The sequence below is a fragment of the Hippocampus bargibanti genome, linkage group LG06, assembly GCF_051943395.1.
Source record: "Hippocampus bargibanti isolate YZ-2025 linkage group LG06, ASM5194339v1, whole genome shotgun sequence".
Lineage (NCBI taxonomy): Eukaryota > Metazoa > Chordata > Actinopteri > Syngnathiformes > Syngnathidae > Hippocampus > Hippocampus bargibanti.
The window spans coordinates 134142-153126 of record NC_142739.1 but is presented as its reverse complement, the minus strand read 5'-3'; the positions used below and the strand labels follow the sequence as shown (position 1 = coordinate 153126).

Sequence of the window (18985 nt, the reverse complement as noted above, 5' to 3'; positions counted from 1 at the left end):
AAAACACGCAACATCTCCACCCACCTGTACCCGCTGTTGAGGGTTAACCTGGACGCTGCCTGTCTCTGGACGTTACTGGTCGACATCATGTCACTCCTCCGTCGGACAGATGCAGTATTCGGCTGTTCCTGTCCCACTCAAAACCACAGCTGTAACAGCCACTCTGAAAAAACTTGGCTCAGATCCCAACGATTTCAATAACCTACGTCCAATTTCTCATCTTCCATTCATTGCTAAAATTCTCGATAAAAACTGTGTCCTCTCAGCTCCACTCACAATAACCTCTACGAACAATTCCAGTCTGGTTTCCGTCCCCGCCACATCACTGAATCAGCCCTCATAAAAATCACTAATGATCTTCTCATAGTAACAGATACCGGTTCCCTCTCTAATTATCTAATTATTATTGGTTTACTCTTCACTTCTAAAAATACTTTTTTTGATGAGCTGTGGTAGCATCTGGATGAGGAAACAGGGAGACTGGGAAGATGTGCAACAGCAGATGCTATAGCTAAGGTCCACTGATACCGGGAAGATGTGAATGTTGCATGCAATCAAGACCCAGTGTTGTATTGGAAGAACAAACACTTGTTTTTCACATCTCTCCCACCTCGCAAAGGAGTTACTTTGTACACCGGCATCATCGGAGCCATGCAAGCATGTGTTCTACACAGCAAGGGAAATCTCATGTAAAAAAAACACACCAGGACATTTTTTTTAACTCTGGAGGATCTTATTTTCTTATTTATTTTTGATATCTTGCAATATGGTTTGTTGTCCTTTTTACACTCAAACAATAATTGAACAAGTTGTACACTTGTAATAGATCATATTTTGCTTGCACGTAATATGAGATGAGTAAGATTTACTCGGTTTGGGTGTCATAATGGCCTTCTGAAAGAAGATACAACACCAAAGTGGCCTATGAGAAAAATAGTCTCTGCCCTTGAATATAAGTGGTAGACAATCAATGGGTGTAAGGACAGATGGATTTATTTGCAAGGACGCTTTGTCGGTGGTGCCCTGTTCAAAACCGCCTCAAATTTAATCCCACACTTCCATTTTGTGTCAGAACAATCATTAATTAACATATGGACTTTGTTTGTCATAACAACAACAACAACAACAATGTACTTGATATGTAATCTTATTAATGGTGGGGCGGAATTCCGTCTTAAGTTTGACACACAAGAACATCTGCAAAGGGGCCCAGAAGGTTATTGTTAAATATACACCTTACCCATACCAGGTAGGTAATAAAGGGTTTAATGTTTTCTGAAAATGTCACGTTTTGCTTTTGAGTGATATAAGGCATGTACGTATTTTCTCCTTGTTCTTGAATCCAAACCTCATAATTCACTTCGTTCACCTTAAGGTATTTCAAATTCCATGGAATCTTCCACGAGACGATAAGTTGTGCTTTGTCAGAAGCCTGTACGGAGGTTTGACACTGGGGTTCCCTGACCTTGCCTGGATGAACCTTAATGGTGGGTTTGGGCTTGTTAAAGCTAAGCCTAGTCTTCAAACCCTCCCTGACAGCGTCAAGTAGTGAAGGGATGTCAATCACTGTATCTTGGTAGATTCGGAATAGCCACTCTGGATTGCGACAACACAAGTGCCTCGAGACTTCTTTACTTGACAATATTCGCTCCTGCGCTTCCTTCTCTAAATGATTTATACCGCCTTGCTCCCATGGTCTGTCTGGATGCGTAACTGAGTTTTCTTCATGAATGTTCCTCCATGAAACATACTGTAGATCCATGCCTGGAAGTGTAGCGAGTGTTTTGTATGGAGCATAGTGCTCTGGGTTTATTGCAAAGGGAAAAAGTTCGACCACAACAGCTCCTCTAGGGAGAAAAAGCGAGGTGATAAGTTGGGCTCCATGCATGCTGATTAGAATTGAAGCACCACTGATAACCTGTACAATGCTGGGAAAAGATTGTTCCTCCAAAGATACTTTAAAGACTTTCATCTTGAACTCCTGAGCTAGTGCAATGATTAAATCTGCTTCATTCAACATTAGCCTTGTTGTTGAGCGACTGAACACAACTATGTACTCATCCGTCTCCATCTCATCGCCAGTATTACGAGACTCCCTCTCGACTTCTGCAATTCTTGTGATGTTCATTTTCATCATAAAAACTTTGGAAAACTGCCGAATTTCATTTCCTGAGACCAAAATGTTGGCCCTCGGCCCTTGTGGCTGAACAAACCCATATTGGTACCAAGTTGTCATCTTAGACACACCAACATAAGATTTAGTCAGACAAATTAGCTTTCCAAAGTCTTTTAGCTGCTCCTTGAGAAGCGGCTGCTTGCTGCTTAAAAGTCTATAAAGATCAAAGTGTGGTCCTTCACCCAAACCTTCCATGAACAGCACACGTGTGCTCTCATCCAGGTCAGAATAAAGTTTCATTGTATAGAAGGCTGGCAACAGATCATCATGAAATACATGCATGATGTTGTCAGGATTAAACCTGTTAAAAATTAATGTTACATCGGGTACAAAAACCGGCTTGGGCAAGAATTTCAAAGCGGCAGTCGGAAGTTCTAAAAAGTTGAAATACTGGGTATTGTGATCTTCCACTGAGGACATGTCAAGCAAAGCAGGTTGGAATCGTCTGGAACCCAAGTTTGGCAACATAACTGAGGCATTTGAATGAAAGAATACAAACTCCTCTCCTTCTGTGGAGTAGCATAGGTAATCAAATCGGCAGATGCGATCAGTGTGCATTTTGCTGCTGCACACCATGCGGGTGCCATCCTCATTAAGTCCCTGTAGGGCAAGATGATAGTCCCTTTGGGTCTGTGTAAATTCTTGGGACTTCTGTGTCATGTGCATTTCTTCTAGCATGGTAGCATGTTCTCTTAACTTGGAGTACTCCCAAAGTAAAGCGGCGACCACAGTGACAAGCAGTCCATCAAAAAGGAAACCCCAACTCATTCTGCTGCCGACCAGTGAAGTGTGCACCATTGCTCTTGTTGAAGACCTTCTGTCGCGGAATCACACAGACCTGCTGACAGAAATAGACGAGGGAAGGGGAAGATGGCTGTAGACACAAGAGGATGGAATGAGGGAGGAAAAATGTAAAAACACATGAAAGAATAAAATCCAAACATGCACAGCAAAGAGTTGCAGGACATGATTTGGGTTATTTCAAAAAGTGGCATTTGATTTCTCAAATAACACTTTTCCTCACATACTTATCCAACTGGCGATGTGACAAGTGGATAACAATTCACTATATTAATAATACATTTCATTTATAGGTCTGTGTAAGCTCTCAGTCGTACAGGAGTGGTCCATCGATGAAAAGGTTTCTTCAGCCGTCATCTGTACTTCTTTTAAGGTGTCGCAGGTTTCGCTTCTCATCCAAGAGGCTTTGTCAGCGAACGAAAAATTTGCTAGTAGCTCTGGCCCTATATATATATATATATATATAGTACTATATGGAAAAAGGCATGCAATACAAAATGTAACTTGCAGAATTTTGGGATTGAAAACATTTTTCAGCATCCTTGCAAAAATGTTTGTATGTACCGTTTGTCATAATTCGAATGTTTGTAAGCTGGGGAGCATCGGCATTTGACGGATTTCAAAACCAGTACAGTAAAGATTCTCTAGTATCTAGTATTTTTTGAATTGATTTTTTTTGTTGCTAGTTCAAAGTAGCTGTCCCGTTGATTATCAATGACGTCTGGTGATTCTTGTGCATACCGAAGGGTTTTTGTTGCCATTTGCATTGCTCCCTCGCATTTCACGGATGCATTTCACTCGCTGCTCCACAGTCATCACAGTTCTTTGTTTCCATGTGGTAATCTACAGGATGCAAGTGAATAAAGTTAAAATCTTTCACAATTACAGTTGAACGGGAGGCTTGTATAACCAGCGGCAAGAAATTGTTTACCAAAGCTGGCCGTATGCGAAGAAGAGCTACATTTGCCAGTGGATCCTCATAGCATGGGGTCGTGTGAAAAAAAAAACAAGCATCGCCAACAAGTTTCCAAGAGTCTGCTGAGGACAGCACAAGCTCGGGAGTGGCTTTCCCTCAGGATGAAAGTGACACTTAAAGCAACAACCAAAGAGAGAATGACAGCATGTGTGGCGAAGAATATCTGACGCTATTCCAATGCGACATAAGATGAGGACGGCTCTCAGTGACTTGCTATGTTTTTGTAACCAGCCCTGTTAGTGAGTGCTAACGTAATTCTTCTGAGTCTCAGTGACTTGCTATGTTTTTGTACCCAGACCTTTGAGTGAGTGCTAACGTGTTGCTGCTGTTAGTGCCTGTCTCAGTGACTTTACAGGTGTGTTTTTTTTAACCACCCCTGTTTGGACTGGGTTGCTACAGTAACGCTTGCTATGTTGCTGCAGGCACTGTTTTGAAACAAAAGTTAAAGGACAACAGATACCATTTTTTGGGTGCCTAACTGACAGCAGAAAAATGTTTCATCGCATCTAAAATAACCCCCCCCCAAAAAAACAGGCTGATGTCTTAGTCCAACACAAATCACCAATAAAAATTACTTGATGATAGAACGATTTTATATGAACATCCTGAAACATCCAATATTACTTATTTTTACTCCTTTGTATTTGTCTAGTTTAGTCTAAGTTGTTACTCTATTTATGTATGTGTGTAGTTTACCTTATAACCTTACCTATTTGTAGTGTGTACCGTCACTCAACCATTCTTATTTCAGTCTGATATATTTCACCCTTCTCTCTCGTAGCTGATAGGCCCCTTTTGAAATGATGTCATTCCCGCCATCTGTATCAATAAACATCTCAGGTGGGGGGAGAGCAGAAGCTTCTCAGGCCCTCCTACTTCGACCTCACAATGTCTCTGCTGTCCAAGTTTAAAATATATTTTTTTGTTCATCACCCAGATTCCTGATGATTTTACGACCATCTTCTAACACTGTGAAGAGCCATGAACCAGAGAGAAAGAGCCATCACTTAAAGTTGCCCAAAACTGCCACGAATGAGCTCGAAACTGGAGAGATTCAGAAAGTCCTGCCCCCATGCTCGTGACGTCACATTGGGAACCTGGGTGAACTCGGCGATCCTGGCCCAACCACAAACTGCCTTGCTCCAGAATCAAAACAATGGCTTCAGAAAGTTCAGATTCCTAGAAAATGCTTTATTATTATTCATCCAGTTATGAATATGATTCATAAGGTTTGAGCCTGTCTACTGAAATGCCATCCCTTCGCCCACCCATATCGAGCACAAAAATCTTTTCACCGTGTTCGAGCACTCTAAACGGGCCATCGTAAGAGCAGCGTCCCTAAGAGCAGACGGAACAAATACTTTGCTTCAGGCAGAAATTCACCAGGGATGCGGAGCGGCTGGCCGAGCACTAACTCTGCCGGAGCGGCGTTCAGGTCTTCTTTTGGGGCCGAACGTAACTCGAGCAGGACCCACGGAAGCCGGTCGGCCCAGTTACCGTCCGATAGCGCGGCCCGTACCGCGGCTTTAAGTGACTGGTGGAAACGTTCACACATCCCGTTAGACTGCGGGTGGTAGGCCATAGTGGCCGACCAGAGCTCGGACACAAACTGGGGGCCCCTGTCCGAAGTGATAGCGGATGGCGTGCCGAAACGTGCGACCCGGGATGACAGAAATGCGCAGGCTATATCTGCCGAGGTCGTGGAGGACAGGGGGAGTGATGAGATATGTGCAACCCTGCGAAGGAGGGGGGGCCCGACCAAATCCACATGGACGTGGTCAAATCTCCTGGCCGGAATTGGAAAAGTTTACAGGCTTGCCCGGGTGTGTCTGCGGACTTTGGCACGCTGACATGCACGCATGCAGCTGCCCACTTCCTGACGTCCTTTTGTAACCCAGGCTAGACAAACTTGGCCCCGAGTAGTTTGACTGATGCCCGGACGCCAGGGCGTGAGAGGGAATGAATAGAATCAAAAATTCGCCAACGCCACTCCTGCGGAACCACGGGACGGGTGCGACACGTAGACACATCGCAGAGGAGAGCGGGACCCCCTTCACACAGTGCCACCTCCTCAACTTTCAGGGCCGTGCCTGCTGCCTTGAGTTCGTTGATGTCCGGATCCTCAGATTGCCACTGCCCAATCTGTGAAAAATCCACACCGAGCTGGACTGGACACACAAGCAATCGGCCACAGGGTTTGTGATCCACATATGCGGTGAACCGGCGCCCCTTGAGGAGGAAATGAAAATGGCGCGTTGCAAGATAGAGTGCTAACAACTCTCCGTCGAAAACACAATACTTGCGTTCGTTATCTTGCAGCTTCCGACTGAAAAATGCAAGGGGCTGCCATTGGTTCTCCACAAGCTGCTCAACTACCGCCCCTGCGGCAACATCAGACGCATCGGTATTCAAGGCCACCTGTGCGGTTGAGATCAGGTGGACCAGAGAGTCCGTAATGAAAAGAAGCTCGCTTTCGTTGCCGCCGCCCACGGCTGCTACTGGGTGCCGGCGTTGGGAGTTTCCCGGAGCCTCGCGGTGGCAGGGGGGTACGCAGCGTCGAGCCTTGGGGCCAAACCGCCGATGAAAAAAACAGGTGGTCTTCTCGCGCCGCTTCTCCGATACCACTCCTGCCACGACGGTCGGATCGATGCTCGATGCCCATTCACCGAGGGGTTCGGCCGTCACGCTTTGCACAGCGAACCGCCGGGTCGCCAGAAGCACTCGATCCGCTTCTTCAGCCAAACCTTGATAGTCGCCGGTGGCTAAGCACCTTGAGTTAGCTAGCACGGCGCGTGCTGATATCGTCGATTGTCCATGAGATCCACTGCTGTTCCGTCGCCGAGTCCGGGAAGGGAAACAAGCCTGTCTGCTCTCTCAGTGACCGATAACGTGAACCTTGAGCAGCAGGTGTTTGAGCGCCGCGTATTTCTCGCTCTGTGGAGGCGCGCGTAAGAGCGGCAGCACGCGACGAGTAGTCTGCTCGTTGAGAGACGCCACGACCAGGAAATATTTCGGCTCATCCGCCGTGATGCCTCGTAGGTGGAAAGGTGCTTCCACATGCTGGAACCACGAAGCCGAATCGCTGTGCCAGAACTTGGGCAGCTTCGCGGCGTAGGCGGGAGCTGCGAGTTGGGGCGGCGGTCGTGGCGACATGGCCGTTGAAGACATCTCTTCGTCTGTTGCCATGAATATTTCCAACGTCGGGGTCACCAGTGTAGCCGTTGAGGAAAGGAGCACACACGACTGAATGTGGAGACGCGTTTATTCCAACTTCTAACAAGTGGATCTAACTTAAACAGAAAATGCAGTGAAATATATGTAACATGCACCCGCCCCCTCCCGTGCACCTGCTGGGAGGGGGCGTTCGAACACGAGAATATCTCGAATATTTTGTTTGATTTCCGATTTGTTCGAACTGTGAAGCATTCGAGAACCGAGGTACCACTGAATGTGATTAATGTTGTCATTGTGGCGGGCACGACGACGAGGCATCTCATCAAGCAAGTGTACAGCAGGGGGCGTGTTTATGATAAGAATATTTTACTGCATTTTCCCATGTTTGAGTTCGATCCACTTGTTAGCAGTTGGAATAAACACGTGTCTATAATAAGTCGTGTGTGTGTGCTCCTTCCTCAAATGCCACATCATATTGTTTGCAGGTGTACAATATCATCAACAAACATGGAACCCGATGCATGCATCTAATTAATTTGCACGAATAGGCTTGGACATTCTCAACGAACATCGTACTGGTCATAACGGTTTACGTTTATGCATTCTCAAAAAAGCCCTCCTCGTTTCTAAAATACGAGCATCATTGGTCATTGGGACATATTGGCAAGGGGGTGCAAACTAACACATTAAAACAGTTACCTTAAAGGAGATGTGACTGAGGAGAGAACACTTCATCAATTTTTATAATGCGCCTCATGACCATCATTTGCGACTGCTGTTTCGTCTTCCTCGTCCTTTCGTCCCACCCCCCCCCCCTTTCGTCTTCTTCTTCTTCTTCTTCTTCTTCTTCTTCTTCTTCTTCTTCTTCGACTCCGTCTACCCTTGGTTTTTTTTTACTTTACTCATCGTTTTGCAGCTCAATTACATATACAGTATAACATATGCGTTTTTATACTTGCTCTATGTTTAGTTTTTTTTTATGAAACATTTTTGCACAGTTCCAGTGTTGCGATCTGTGTTGCGTGTTCACGATGCACTTAGGAGAATAAAGACTCGAGATGGCTCGAAGGTGGAAAGGTGCTTCCACATGCTGGAACCACGAAGCCGGTTCGCTGTGCCAGAACTCGGGCAGCTTCGCGGCGTAGGCGGGAGCTGCGAGTTGGGGCGTGTATTTGCCTGGGCGCAGAAAGCAACCGCTTCCCTCAGCGTTGCACAAGAAGTCTGTGACTTTGATCGCTGTCAAAGGACCGGATGTAGCGTTGTGGCTGAGTTGCTCGATTTGCTCAACATTCAGCATTATGCATATTTTATCTGGAGAATAATACAGCATTGCACAAAAAGAGGATACAAAATAAATGTGTCTTAACACCCCTACTTATACTCAGTTTGCGGTAATGTAAACTAAGATAAATAGAACAATGTGAACTCTGTCTTAAGCATTTCAACTTCCTAAAATAATGGGTGCAAACTCAATCAACTTTGACTTTGAGTCATGATGTCGGCCACCATAGCATCAGTGGGACAATACGCCATGTTCATTTTTTCATCATTAACAGTTGACCTGATAAAGTGCTACTTTATGTCCACATGCCGACACCTCTGTCTATGAACAGGATTCTTAGCAAGGGTGATTGTTCCCTCGGTGGGCACCGTTGTAGACTGGCAACTATCTGAAGACAGCTGGGATAGGTTACAGCATATCCTGCGACACGTGTCGGGATCATTGGCTCACAAATTTGATGGGTGGAAAGATGGAGGGAATAAAGTCAAAGAGACCATTAAGCTACATCCTTCTAATTAAACTTAGATCTTTTCCTTTGGGCTTTTCCCTTCAAGGGTCGACACAGCAAATCAGTGTCCTCCATCTTTAGAGGTTTGATCCGCATGTTTGTTTTGGCCGAGCTTTTACGTCGGATGCCCTTCCTGACACAACCCTCTGTATTTATCCGGGCTTGGGAGCGGCACAAGAAGACTTATGTCCCTTTGTGGCTACAGAACAAGCAACTCACTCAGTAAAAGGCTCCCATACACAAAATGGTCATCGGCACAGCAACATTCAAATTAAAGTTAGATCACAATCATAATTTTGCGTGTGGTTCTCAGATAAACACCAAAGGTTGTATAGTGCTCACTAATTTCCCGATGGTTATTTTTTCCCTCTGACCAACGGCCACGTTGATGAAGGTAAATCGTTGCACATCTGGGCAAGTTAGGGCCTGCAGGAGACATTTTGCATGACCACAGTCTCGGTAAGTGGTAGGTAGTCAAACTAAAATGTTAAATATGCATTGCTTTTATTTTGAATTGCATGTGTGTCACCAGTGCAAGTGAACAAGGGCAGCAAGTGGATGGGAGGAAAATTGCCTTTCTCACGATCTAGTAGACACGCCGGACACCCGGTTCAGTCACGTCCATATAATAATAATAATATATTTAATTCCGAGCGCCTTTCAAAACACCCAAGGACACTTGACAATTAAAAACAAAGCACACAACAATTAAACCATAAGTAACATGAAAAATAATAAAATAGCAGATTGAAAGCAATTTTAAACTGATGGGTTTTGAGGTGGGACTTGAAAATAGGGAGCGAGTCAATATTACGGATGTTGGGTGGAAGTGAATTCCAGAGTTTGGGAGCAGAGCGGCTGAAAGCTCTGCATCCCATTGTGGTGAGACGGGCGGAGGGCACATAGAGGTGAGGGAGGATGAGGATCTGAGGGAACTGAGATTTGAAGCAGGTCAGACAGATAGGGATGGATAAGGTTATGGATGGCTTTGAATGTAAACAGAAGTATTTTGAATTTGATCCGATGTTTAACAGGGAGCCAGTGGAGTTGCTGGAGGACAGGGTGATGTGGTGAAAGGAGGGGGCTTTAGTGATGATCCGGGCTGAAGAATTTTGGACTAGTTGGAGTTTATGGAGAAATTTCTGATTGACACCGAAGAGAAGTGAGTTACAATAATCGATGCGGGAGGTGACGAGACTGTGGATAAGGATAGCAGCACAGTGAGAGGTGAGCGAGGGACGGAGACGATTGATTTTACGGAGGTGGAAATATGCAGACCGAGTTATGTTATTTATATGGGAGTGAAAAGATAGTGAGCTATCGATGATGACACCCAGGCTCTTGACCTAAAGGGAGGGGGACACTGAACAGATGAAGGTGGAAGAGAAGTGTCGGGCTTGCTGGAGAGGTAGAGTTGGGTGTCATCCGCGAAGCAGTGAAAGTGAATGCCAAACTTGCGGAAAATATTGCCAAGAGGAAGAAGGTAGATAATAAAGAGAAGTGGCCCCAGGACAGACCCTTGATGCACACCAGAGGACATAGGAGAGGACCGTGAGGTGAACGAGTTGATTTGAATAAATTGTGAGCGATCAGAGAGATAGGAGTGAAACCAGCGAAGTGGCGTGTCCGTGATGCCTAGGGTGGAAAGTCTGTCGAGCAGGATAGGGTGGGAAATGGTGTCAAAAGCTGCGGTCAGGTCGAGAAGGATGAGGATGGAGAGTGAACCGGCATCGGCTGCCATGAAAACACCATTTGTGATTTTTATAAGAGCCGAATCAGTACTGTCGCGGATCGGAAACCAGACTGGAATATTTCGTAATGGTTATTGTGAGTGAGGTCAGAGTGAAGCTGGGAGGCAACCGTTTTTTCAAGGTTTTTAGCGCTGAATGGAAGATGGGAAATTGGACGTAAGTTATTGAAATCGTTTGGATCTGAGCCAGGTTTTTTCAGAATTGGAGTAACAGCTGTGGTTTTGAGTGGGATAGGACCAATTCCAGTTGATAATGAGGAGTGAATAATGGTTGAAATAAATGGGAGAAGAGAGGGTAGGCAGGACTTGATAAGGATAATAGGGAGGGGGTCAAGCTGACAGGAGGAATTATTGGATTTGGTGATTATGTCTGAGATTATAGAAGGATGGGGGAGTTAGAAAGCGGATAGTAGTTGGGAAGGAGTAGAATGGCTAGGAGGGTGGACAGAGGAGCCGAGGTGCTGATGGATTTTTTGGATCTTTTCGCTAAAAAAACATTAGCAGAGCATTGCAGGTATCAGATCAATCTCGTCTGACCCCTTGCCCCCTCCCGTGGCTTTCGGTACTTGTTGACTTGCGTTGACTGTTTCACCCGATGGTGCAAAGCCGTTGCCTTGCCCGATTGCGGGTCCAAAGCTGTTGTCGGTGCCTTCTTTCAACACTAGGTCGCCCGCTTTGGGTCGCCGAAGAACATCACCACCAATCGTGGAGCCCAGTTCGAGTCTGCACTATTCGGCAAGCTGTGCAGTTTCCCGGGATGTGAACGAAACCGGACGAACGCCTACCGCCCAGCTGAAAACGGCATGGTTGAGCGCCTCCATCGCCAACTCAAGACCTCCCCGTTGTCTTCCGAAAATGCCGAACACTGGGCGGATATGTGGCATCATGCGGAAGTGCGCCTTTCAACACTTTGATGTCCTTGATGTCTTTCAAGTGATCCTGACTCATTCCCACCCAGCCCCAGGGTATATAAGTAGCCAGCGTAGGACAGAAAGATTGGGGGAATCACGGGGCAGAACGATTCGGACTCAGACCCAGACAAGCACGCAGCTCGCAGAGACTCGCTTGCATCGGACGGAGTTTCACAGCACGACTTGCTCGACTCCACGCCACGATCAGGCTCTGAGATACAAACCTGACAACAAACCTACTTCCTACTTAGAGAAACATCAAACTCTTTAGATAACCTGCCTCTGGTGTTGTTGGGCATCAGCTCCACGCTAAAGCCCGACATCGACTTGACTCCAGGGAAGCTGGTATAGGGCGCTAGTTTACGACTGCCTGGTGAGCTACTCAACCCGCCCAGATATACAACCACAAAGTCAAAGGGTCCCCATTGGCTGTTGGTGACAAGGTGCTGCTCGCCAATCGAGGCGAGAAGGGCAAGCGGAAAGTTGCAGATCGTTAGGAGTCTACCCCTTATGACGTGGTGTCTGTGAAGCCATTGATCAATGTGTACAGGATCTGGGATGATGCCACAGGCAGAGAAACGGTCGTACACAGGAACTTATTGCCCCCGGTTGACTTCTTGATATTCTCAGGGCAGGTGGAGCTTGGGTCATGTTCAGATGGGTCAGAGATGGACGCACACTGTGGCAGTGACAAGACCTCAGTCCCTGATGATCATGAGGACGCTCAGTTGCACACTGAGAACTGGGTCATGCAGTCTCCGGCTCAGGCAGAGGAACACGAGCACTTCTCTACAGAGCATGATTCCGCCAATGCATGTTGAGGTGATGTCAGTGAGAGAAGTCAGTCAGTAGGCCATGACATCCACACACAGTCCAAACTTTATACATACCCGTGGTTTGACATAGCACACTCGACTCCCGACTCACCCCCAGATGAGCCCGAACTGGAGCAGGTCATTTGCACACAACCACAGGACGCACAGGGCCCCGCCACTTTCACAAGATGTGGATTGGATTAGATTCACCTTTATTAGTCTCGCAGTGGAGAAATTTACATTTCACAGCAGCAAAGTTATGAAAGAAATGAAAGTAGAAAAGCAAAACACAGGAGCTGATGGAAAGGCAGCCACTCTCGCGGCGCCATCTTGAAGTCAAAAAAAAACAAAAAAAAAATAACAAATAACATGACAACACAAAGACACAGAGAGACATTCATTCTTAAGCACTTTCTGTACCCTTTTTTACATAAAGCAGTTCCAGATGAAAGAGGAGAGGATCAAGCCGTCTCTTCACCAGTGGATCAGGGACATCATGGTGGAATGTGCACGTCGACTACAAGCTAAATGTTGAAAGCAAACACGCAACTGTAGCATCCATTGACGAAAAGAGATTGTCTCACATCTCCTGTGCCCCATAAATCAGCTTCAATTCCATCCCGCGACAGTTCCATATACGCATCGGCACTCTGCGCTGACACTCTTTCCTTCTTATCGCGGGCTCATCAAGACATGTATCCATGCAGCCGCAGACTGTCCAACAGCACCGACCTTCCAGTGAACAAAGCGGGGCTGTGAAGATGCTGCCCAGTATAGGCGCAAAAAAGCACAATGGCCCCTTTGGTGTCCAGTGATGGCAGTTGAATGGCACCGACATTTCTTCCATTCAAAAACAGTACTGGCATATTCATGCTGCCGAAAAGGCGCAACCGCTCAGCACAGTCTCCTCCTTGATGAATGTCGTGGTCAAAAATGCTGAAGAACAATCCGTATCCGTTCCACATGACGCAAAACAACACAAAGTGACAAAAGAAAACACAAAAACAAGACAAAAACAACAAAAAAGCAAGGCTCATCAGAGCACTCTTGATGGCTGCCTACTCGGGCGCCATCTTGGACTCTTTGTGTCTTTGTGTATCAGAGTGTCGGGATGCCAACATTAATGTGGGTTTAGTATGCCCGTTTGATTTTTTTTTGCTCGTGCTGTGTGCCAATTGTCACCATTATCGTTATGGCTTCCCATTAATTGGTGTTTTTATGTGAAGTTTTGTGAAATGTAAATGGATTTCTACTAGTCTGTGATGGGAATGGGGTTTGTACCACCCTATTCCTTCACACTCTCCATGAGTTGTCACCTTACTGTGGTGGAGGAGTTTGTGTGTCCCAATGATCCTAGGAGGTAGGCTGTCTGGGGCTTTGTGCCCCTGGCAGGGTCACCCATGGCAAACAGGTCCTGAGTGAGGGACCAGACAAAGTATGACTCAGAAGACCCCATATGAAGAAAAATATAAATAGACTTGGTTTTCCCTTGCCCGGACGCGGGTCACCGGGGCCCCTCTCTGGAGCCAGGCCTGGAGATGGGGCTCGTTGGCGAGCGCCTGGTGGCCGGGCCTACACCCATGGGGCCCGGTCGGGCTCAGCCCGAAGAGGAAACGTGGGTCCCCCTTCTCAAGGGCTCACCACCCATGGGTGGGGCCATAGAGGTCAGGTGCATTTTGAGCTGGGCAGCAGCCAAAGGCGGGGACCCTGGCGGTCCGACCCTCGACTGCAGAAGCTAGCTCTGGGACGTGGAATGTCACCTCTCTTACAGGGAAGGAGCCCGAGCTGGTGCACGAGGTCGAAAAGTTCCGACTAAACATAGTTGGGCTTGCCTCCACCCACAGCCTGGGTTCCGATACCAGCCCTCTAAAGAGGGGTTGTACTCTCCTCCACTCTAGAGTTGCCCACAGTGAGAGGCGTAGAGCAGGTGTCGGCATACTTATTGCCCCCCGGCTCGCCGCCTGTACGTTGGGATTCACTCCGGTAGACGAAAGGGTTGCTTCCCTCCGCCTTCGGTTGGGAGAAGGGTTCTGACTGTTGTCTGTGCATATGCACCAAACAGCAGTTCAGTGTACCCATCATTTTTGGAGACCATAGGGGGTGTGCTGGAGGGCTGGGGACTCCCTTGTTCTGCTGGGCGATTTCAATGCTTATGTGGGCAATGACAGTGAGACCTGGAGGGGCGTGATTGGGAGGAACGCCCCCCCCCCCCCGGTCAGAACAGAAGTGTTTTGTTATTGGACTTCTGTACTTGACACGGATTGTCTATAACAAACACTTTATTCAAACATAAGGGTATCTATATGTGCACGTGGCACCAGGACACCCTTGGTCGCAGTTCGATGATTGACTTTATAGTTTCATCGTCGGATTTGTGGCCTCATGTTGCTCGAGTGAAGAAAGGGGCGTAGCTGTCAACTGATCACCACCTGCTGGTGTGTAGGCTCCGTTGGTAGGGGAAGATGCCAGTCCGACCTGGCAGACCCAAATGTGTTGTGAGGGTTTGTTGGGAACGTCTGGCGTAATCCCCTGCCAGAAGGACTTTCAACTCCCACCTCCGGCAGAACTTTACACATGTCCCGGGGGAGGTGGGGGACATTGAGTCAGAATAGACCATGTTCCGTACCTCCCTTGCTGAGTCGGCAAATCAGAGTTGTGGTCATAAGGTGGTTGGTGCCTGTCGTGGCGGCAACCCCCGTACTCGGTGGTGGACACCAGTTGTAAGGGATGCCGTAAAGCTGAAGAAGGAGTCCTACCGGGCCTACATGGACTGACCCCTGAGACAGCTGACAGGTATCGATTAGCCAAGCGGAATGCAGCCTCGGTGTTCGCCGAGGCAAAAACACGGGCATCGGAAGAGTTCGGTGAGGCCATGGAAGCCGACTTCCGGACTGCTTCGAGGAAATTCTGGTCCACCATCCGGCGTCTCAGGAGGGGAAAGCAGTGCACCACTAACGCTGTGTACAGTTAGAATGGGGCACTGCTGACTTCGACTCGAGACGTTGTGAACCGGTGCGCAGAGTACTTTGAAGACCTCCTCAACTCCACCAACACGCATTCCTTGGAGGAAGCAGTGTCTGGGGACCCTGAGGTGGGCTCTCCGATATCTGTGGCTGAAGTCTCCGAGGTGGTTAAAAAGCTCCTCTGTGGCAAGGCTGGATTGGCAGATCGGGGTGGTGGTCCCCCTTTTCTGTGGAGGCGCGCGTAAGAGCGGCAGCACACGACGAGTAGTCTGCTCGTTGAGAGACTCCACGACCAGGTAATATTTCGTCTCATCCGCCGTGATGCCTCGTAGGTGGAAAGGTGCTTCCACATGCTGGAACCACGAAGCCGGATCGCTGTGCCAGAACTCGGGCAACTTTGCGGCGTAGGCGTGAGCTGCGAGTTGGGGCGCCGGTCGTGGCGACATGGCCGTAGAAGACATCTCTTCGTCTGTTGCCATGAACATTTCCAACATCGGGGTCACCAGTGTAGCCGTTGAGGAAGGAGCACACACACGACTGAATGTGGAGACGTGTTTATTCCAACGGCTAACAAGTGGATCTCACTCAAACAGAAAATGCAGTGAAATATATGTAACATGCAACCGCTCCCGTGCACCTGCTGGGTGAGATGCCTGGTCCTTGTGCCCGCCACACCCTAAACAATAAAAGTTGACAACCCGTTATTCTCCTGAACTCAACAACTGCATTTATAAAGCACTTTCAAACAGCCAAAGCTCCATACAAAGCTCTGTATAAGGAGCAACTATCATAAACACACGAATAAAGCAATACATCTTTCACAAAATCAAGAAAAAAAAGTTTAACTGTATCTTTCAAAATAATAAATAAATATCTCGCTTTTGTTTTGAAATGTTTCTTTTCCGGGTTCACTCCCGGAAGTTTTTTTTTCCGATTTCTGCTTGTCAAGGTTCTAATCTAGTGTCACCTTATTGGTCTCTGAACCGGTACGTATTTTTTATCTTTAATACAAGACAATAGGATCGTTGACAGCAGCGATCTACCCAAAGACAGTGTTTTAACACGGTTAATAACTCCTGTGATTGAAACAATGGTTGCCTTTGCCGGATGCTATAGATAGCTAAAAGACGCTATCCTCTGGTTAGCCAGCCAAGCTGTTGTGGTCTCAAACAAACGCCCGTTCATAATTGTTTATATCGACTGCATGTCATTGCACAGTTCTTCTAGATGACAAAATTCATGATGAATATTCAGTTAATACGTTTCGCGTGAGCAAATTCTTCATTTTTCTATGATTTGATTGTTTATTTCCCACAATTTCAAATAACTTTGTATATGCATTAAATTTCAAATACACATGTATTCGTTGATTTACACGAAGGCAGTTACCGGACTGGTCTTTAAAGAGGCTTCGTACGGTGGACGAAACTGTATGAAGTCAAGAAAAAACGTTTGATTCAATTTATGTTTTAAACGGAGTCGAGTGGTTAGCTCGTCAACACGCCTGTTGAGATCTTCAGTGCTTTCGCGATGCATTTGGGAGAATAAAGAGTCGAGATGGTCCTTCTTGTTCTTGGTCGTACAAGTAGGATATTTATTTGCCGGAGCACAGAGAGCAGCCGCTGCTCTCATCGATGTACGAGAAGTCACTCTCTCTCTCTCACACACACACATTGGCTTTGATCGCTGTCAAACCACGTGATGTCGCGTTGTGGTTGGGTTGCCAGATCCGCTCAAGATTACAGCATTTCACAAAATGAGGATACAATATAACTTTCTTGACACCCCCACGTATACTCAGTTTGCTGTAATGTACATACAAGTAAATAGAATGATGTCGGCCACTATAGCTTCAGTTGAACAATACACCAAGTTCATTTTACCCTCATTAACAGTTGCCCTGATAAAGTGGCACTTTATGTCAACATGCTTACACTTCTGTCTATGAACAGGAATTCTTAGCAAGTGCAATTGTTCCCTGGTTGTCCTCAAATACAGTTGTTTTTGTGTATTGGTAGTCATCAATAGCCTCAATTAACCGCTCTAGATATAAGCACTCTTGTATTGTTGAAGCTAGAGCTATATATTCTGCTTATCAGGTGGAAAGCAGAACTGTTGGCTGTTTCTTCGTTTTCCAAGAAACTAAAGAGCTGCTTTACGAAGACTAACACAGTATCCTGTAGTACTGCGTCTGTCACTGGAGTCAGATGCCCTGTCCGCATCGCTGTAGGCTAGCTTCTCACTGTCATCTCTTTTGAAACTCAGACCTTTTTCGGAAGTGCCTTTGAGGTATCTTAACACATGTTTCACAGTGTTCCATTGCTCCTCTGTTTGCTCAGCAAAGTACTGCAACAACCTGCTTACCACAAAACTAGTACAAGTACATGTAGTTAGATAGATCAGACTACCCAGTGCTACCCCTAAGTTCTGACATCACTCATTTTCATTGCATTTTTGGAATATTTTGCTCACAAGGTGTTTTTCGAGCCTGACAATCATACATGTTGAAATGCTCTAGTATATCTTGTGAACATATTGTTCCTGTGACATTTTTACACATCCATCTGATTAACTAAATTTGATACCCTGAAAATTTTGAAGTGTGCCAAGATCTTTCATTTTGAACCTTGCAAAGAGCATCTCTTTAACCTTTTTTCAAAACCATTTCATATTTAGCCACAATAATCATGTCATCGACCGATATCATTATGATCACCTTGTCACTTTTTGACTCTTGAACATCAATACAATGGTCGGCTGGGTTTTGCTTGTAGCCATTATTGGTTAAATAATCATGCAAGACTCTGTTCCAGTTTCGGCCAGATTGTTTGAGATCATAAAGTGATTTTTCTCGTTTGTAAGCTAGACCATCATCCTTTTCTTCATAACCTTCTGGTGGTTTGATGTAAATGTCATATTCCAAAGGCGCGTGTAAATACGCTGTTCTCACGTCCATCTGGTGAAGGAGTACATTTTCCTGAGCCGCTTTTTGAAGCACCACTCTTATACTTGTTAGATTTGCTGTTGGTGAAAATGTCTCTCCATCGTCTTTGCCCTTCACCTGGCTGTAGCCCTTTGCTACAAATCGTGCTTTGTATTTATCTCGACCATCTACATCACGTTTGATAGCATATACCCATTTAGGCCCCACTGTTTTCTTGCCCGCAGCTAGGGTTGTTACAGTAAATGTGTTGTTGTCATTTAATGACTGAATTTCCTCATCCATGGCTTTTGCCCATTTTTGAGAATAAGTTCATCTTATTGCCTGTGCATATGTTTGCGGAACACCACACACAGCTCTGTACCAGTAGTCCACTGTGGTGTGTGCCTCATCGATATCGCTATAGTGAGTCACAAAATCATCAAAGTAACTAGATCTCATCCTTTCCCTAGTAGGATACCGTCTATTTTCAGGTTCATCATTTGTGTCACTTTGTTGTGTGAGGTTATGTTCATGTGGCCTAATCTCTGTGACTGCACTGTGCTGTGCATCCCTGTCTTGTATACATAACTCTTTGGCTCTATTATTAGGCTCCTGAAAGACCTCACTTATCTTAGGATGTCTCATGCCATAATATGTGTTTTCATCTGTTTCATTTGTCTCTTTCTCAACAGCTACCTTGTTCACA

The 18985-nt window shown here is 46.3% G+C and overlaps 2 protein-coding genes across 10 annotated transcripts in view; one reads left to right on the top strand and one right to left on the bottom strand.

The window, feature by feature from the left end:
* Positions 1-703: 703 nt before the first annotated feature.
* pomgnt2 (protein O-linked mannose N-acetylglucosaminyltransferase 2 (beta 1,4-)) lies at positions 704-7953 on the bottom strand. Of its 4 annotated transcripts, none has more exons than XM_088999342.1 (3): positions 7827-7953; positions 3719-3820; positions 704-3050 (listed from the first exon to the last, which is right to left on the bottom strand). In XM_088999342.1, exon 3 carries the CDS (start codon positions 2972-2974, stop codon positions 1175-1177), a length of 1800 nt encoding a protein of 599 aa, XP_088855468.1. In that variant the 5' UTR covers positions 2975-3050; positions 3719-3820; positions 7827-7953; the 3' UTR covers positions 704-1174. The 4 variants fall into 4 exon arrangements, with proteins under 4 accessions (XP_088855468.1, XP_088855471.1, XP_088855470.1 ...); XM_088999345.1 differs by having other exon boundaries at positions 704-3014; XM_088999344.1 differs by lacking the exon at positions 7827-7953 and adding an exon at positions 3909-4037.
* Positions 7954-16269: 8316 nt separating this feature from the next.
* azi2 (5-azacytidine induced 2) overlaps positions 16270-18985 on the top strand; it is a 53821-nt gene continuing 51105 nt past the window's right edge. For 5 of the 6 annotated variants that reach the window (XR_016115162.1, XM_088997685.1, XM_088997684.1 and 2 more), the window contains exon 1: positions 16287-16342. The gene's annotated coding sequence lies outside the window, so the exon portion shown is untranslated. Of the gene's footprint in view, positions 16343-18985 lie in introns of all 6 variants that reach the window. The other variant, XM_088997683.1, reaches the window with a different exon arrangement.

Coding starts and splice junctions, on each gene's coding strand:
- pomgnt2 (XM_088999342.1), bottom strand. CDS start 2,974: ATGGTGCACACTTCACTGGTCGGCAGCAGAATGAGTTGGGGTTTCCTT.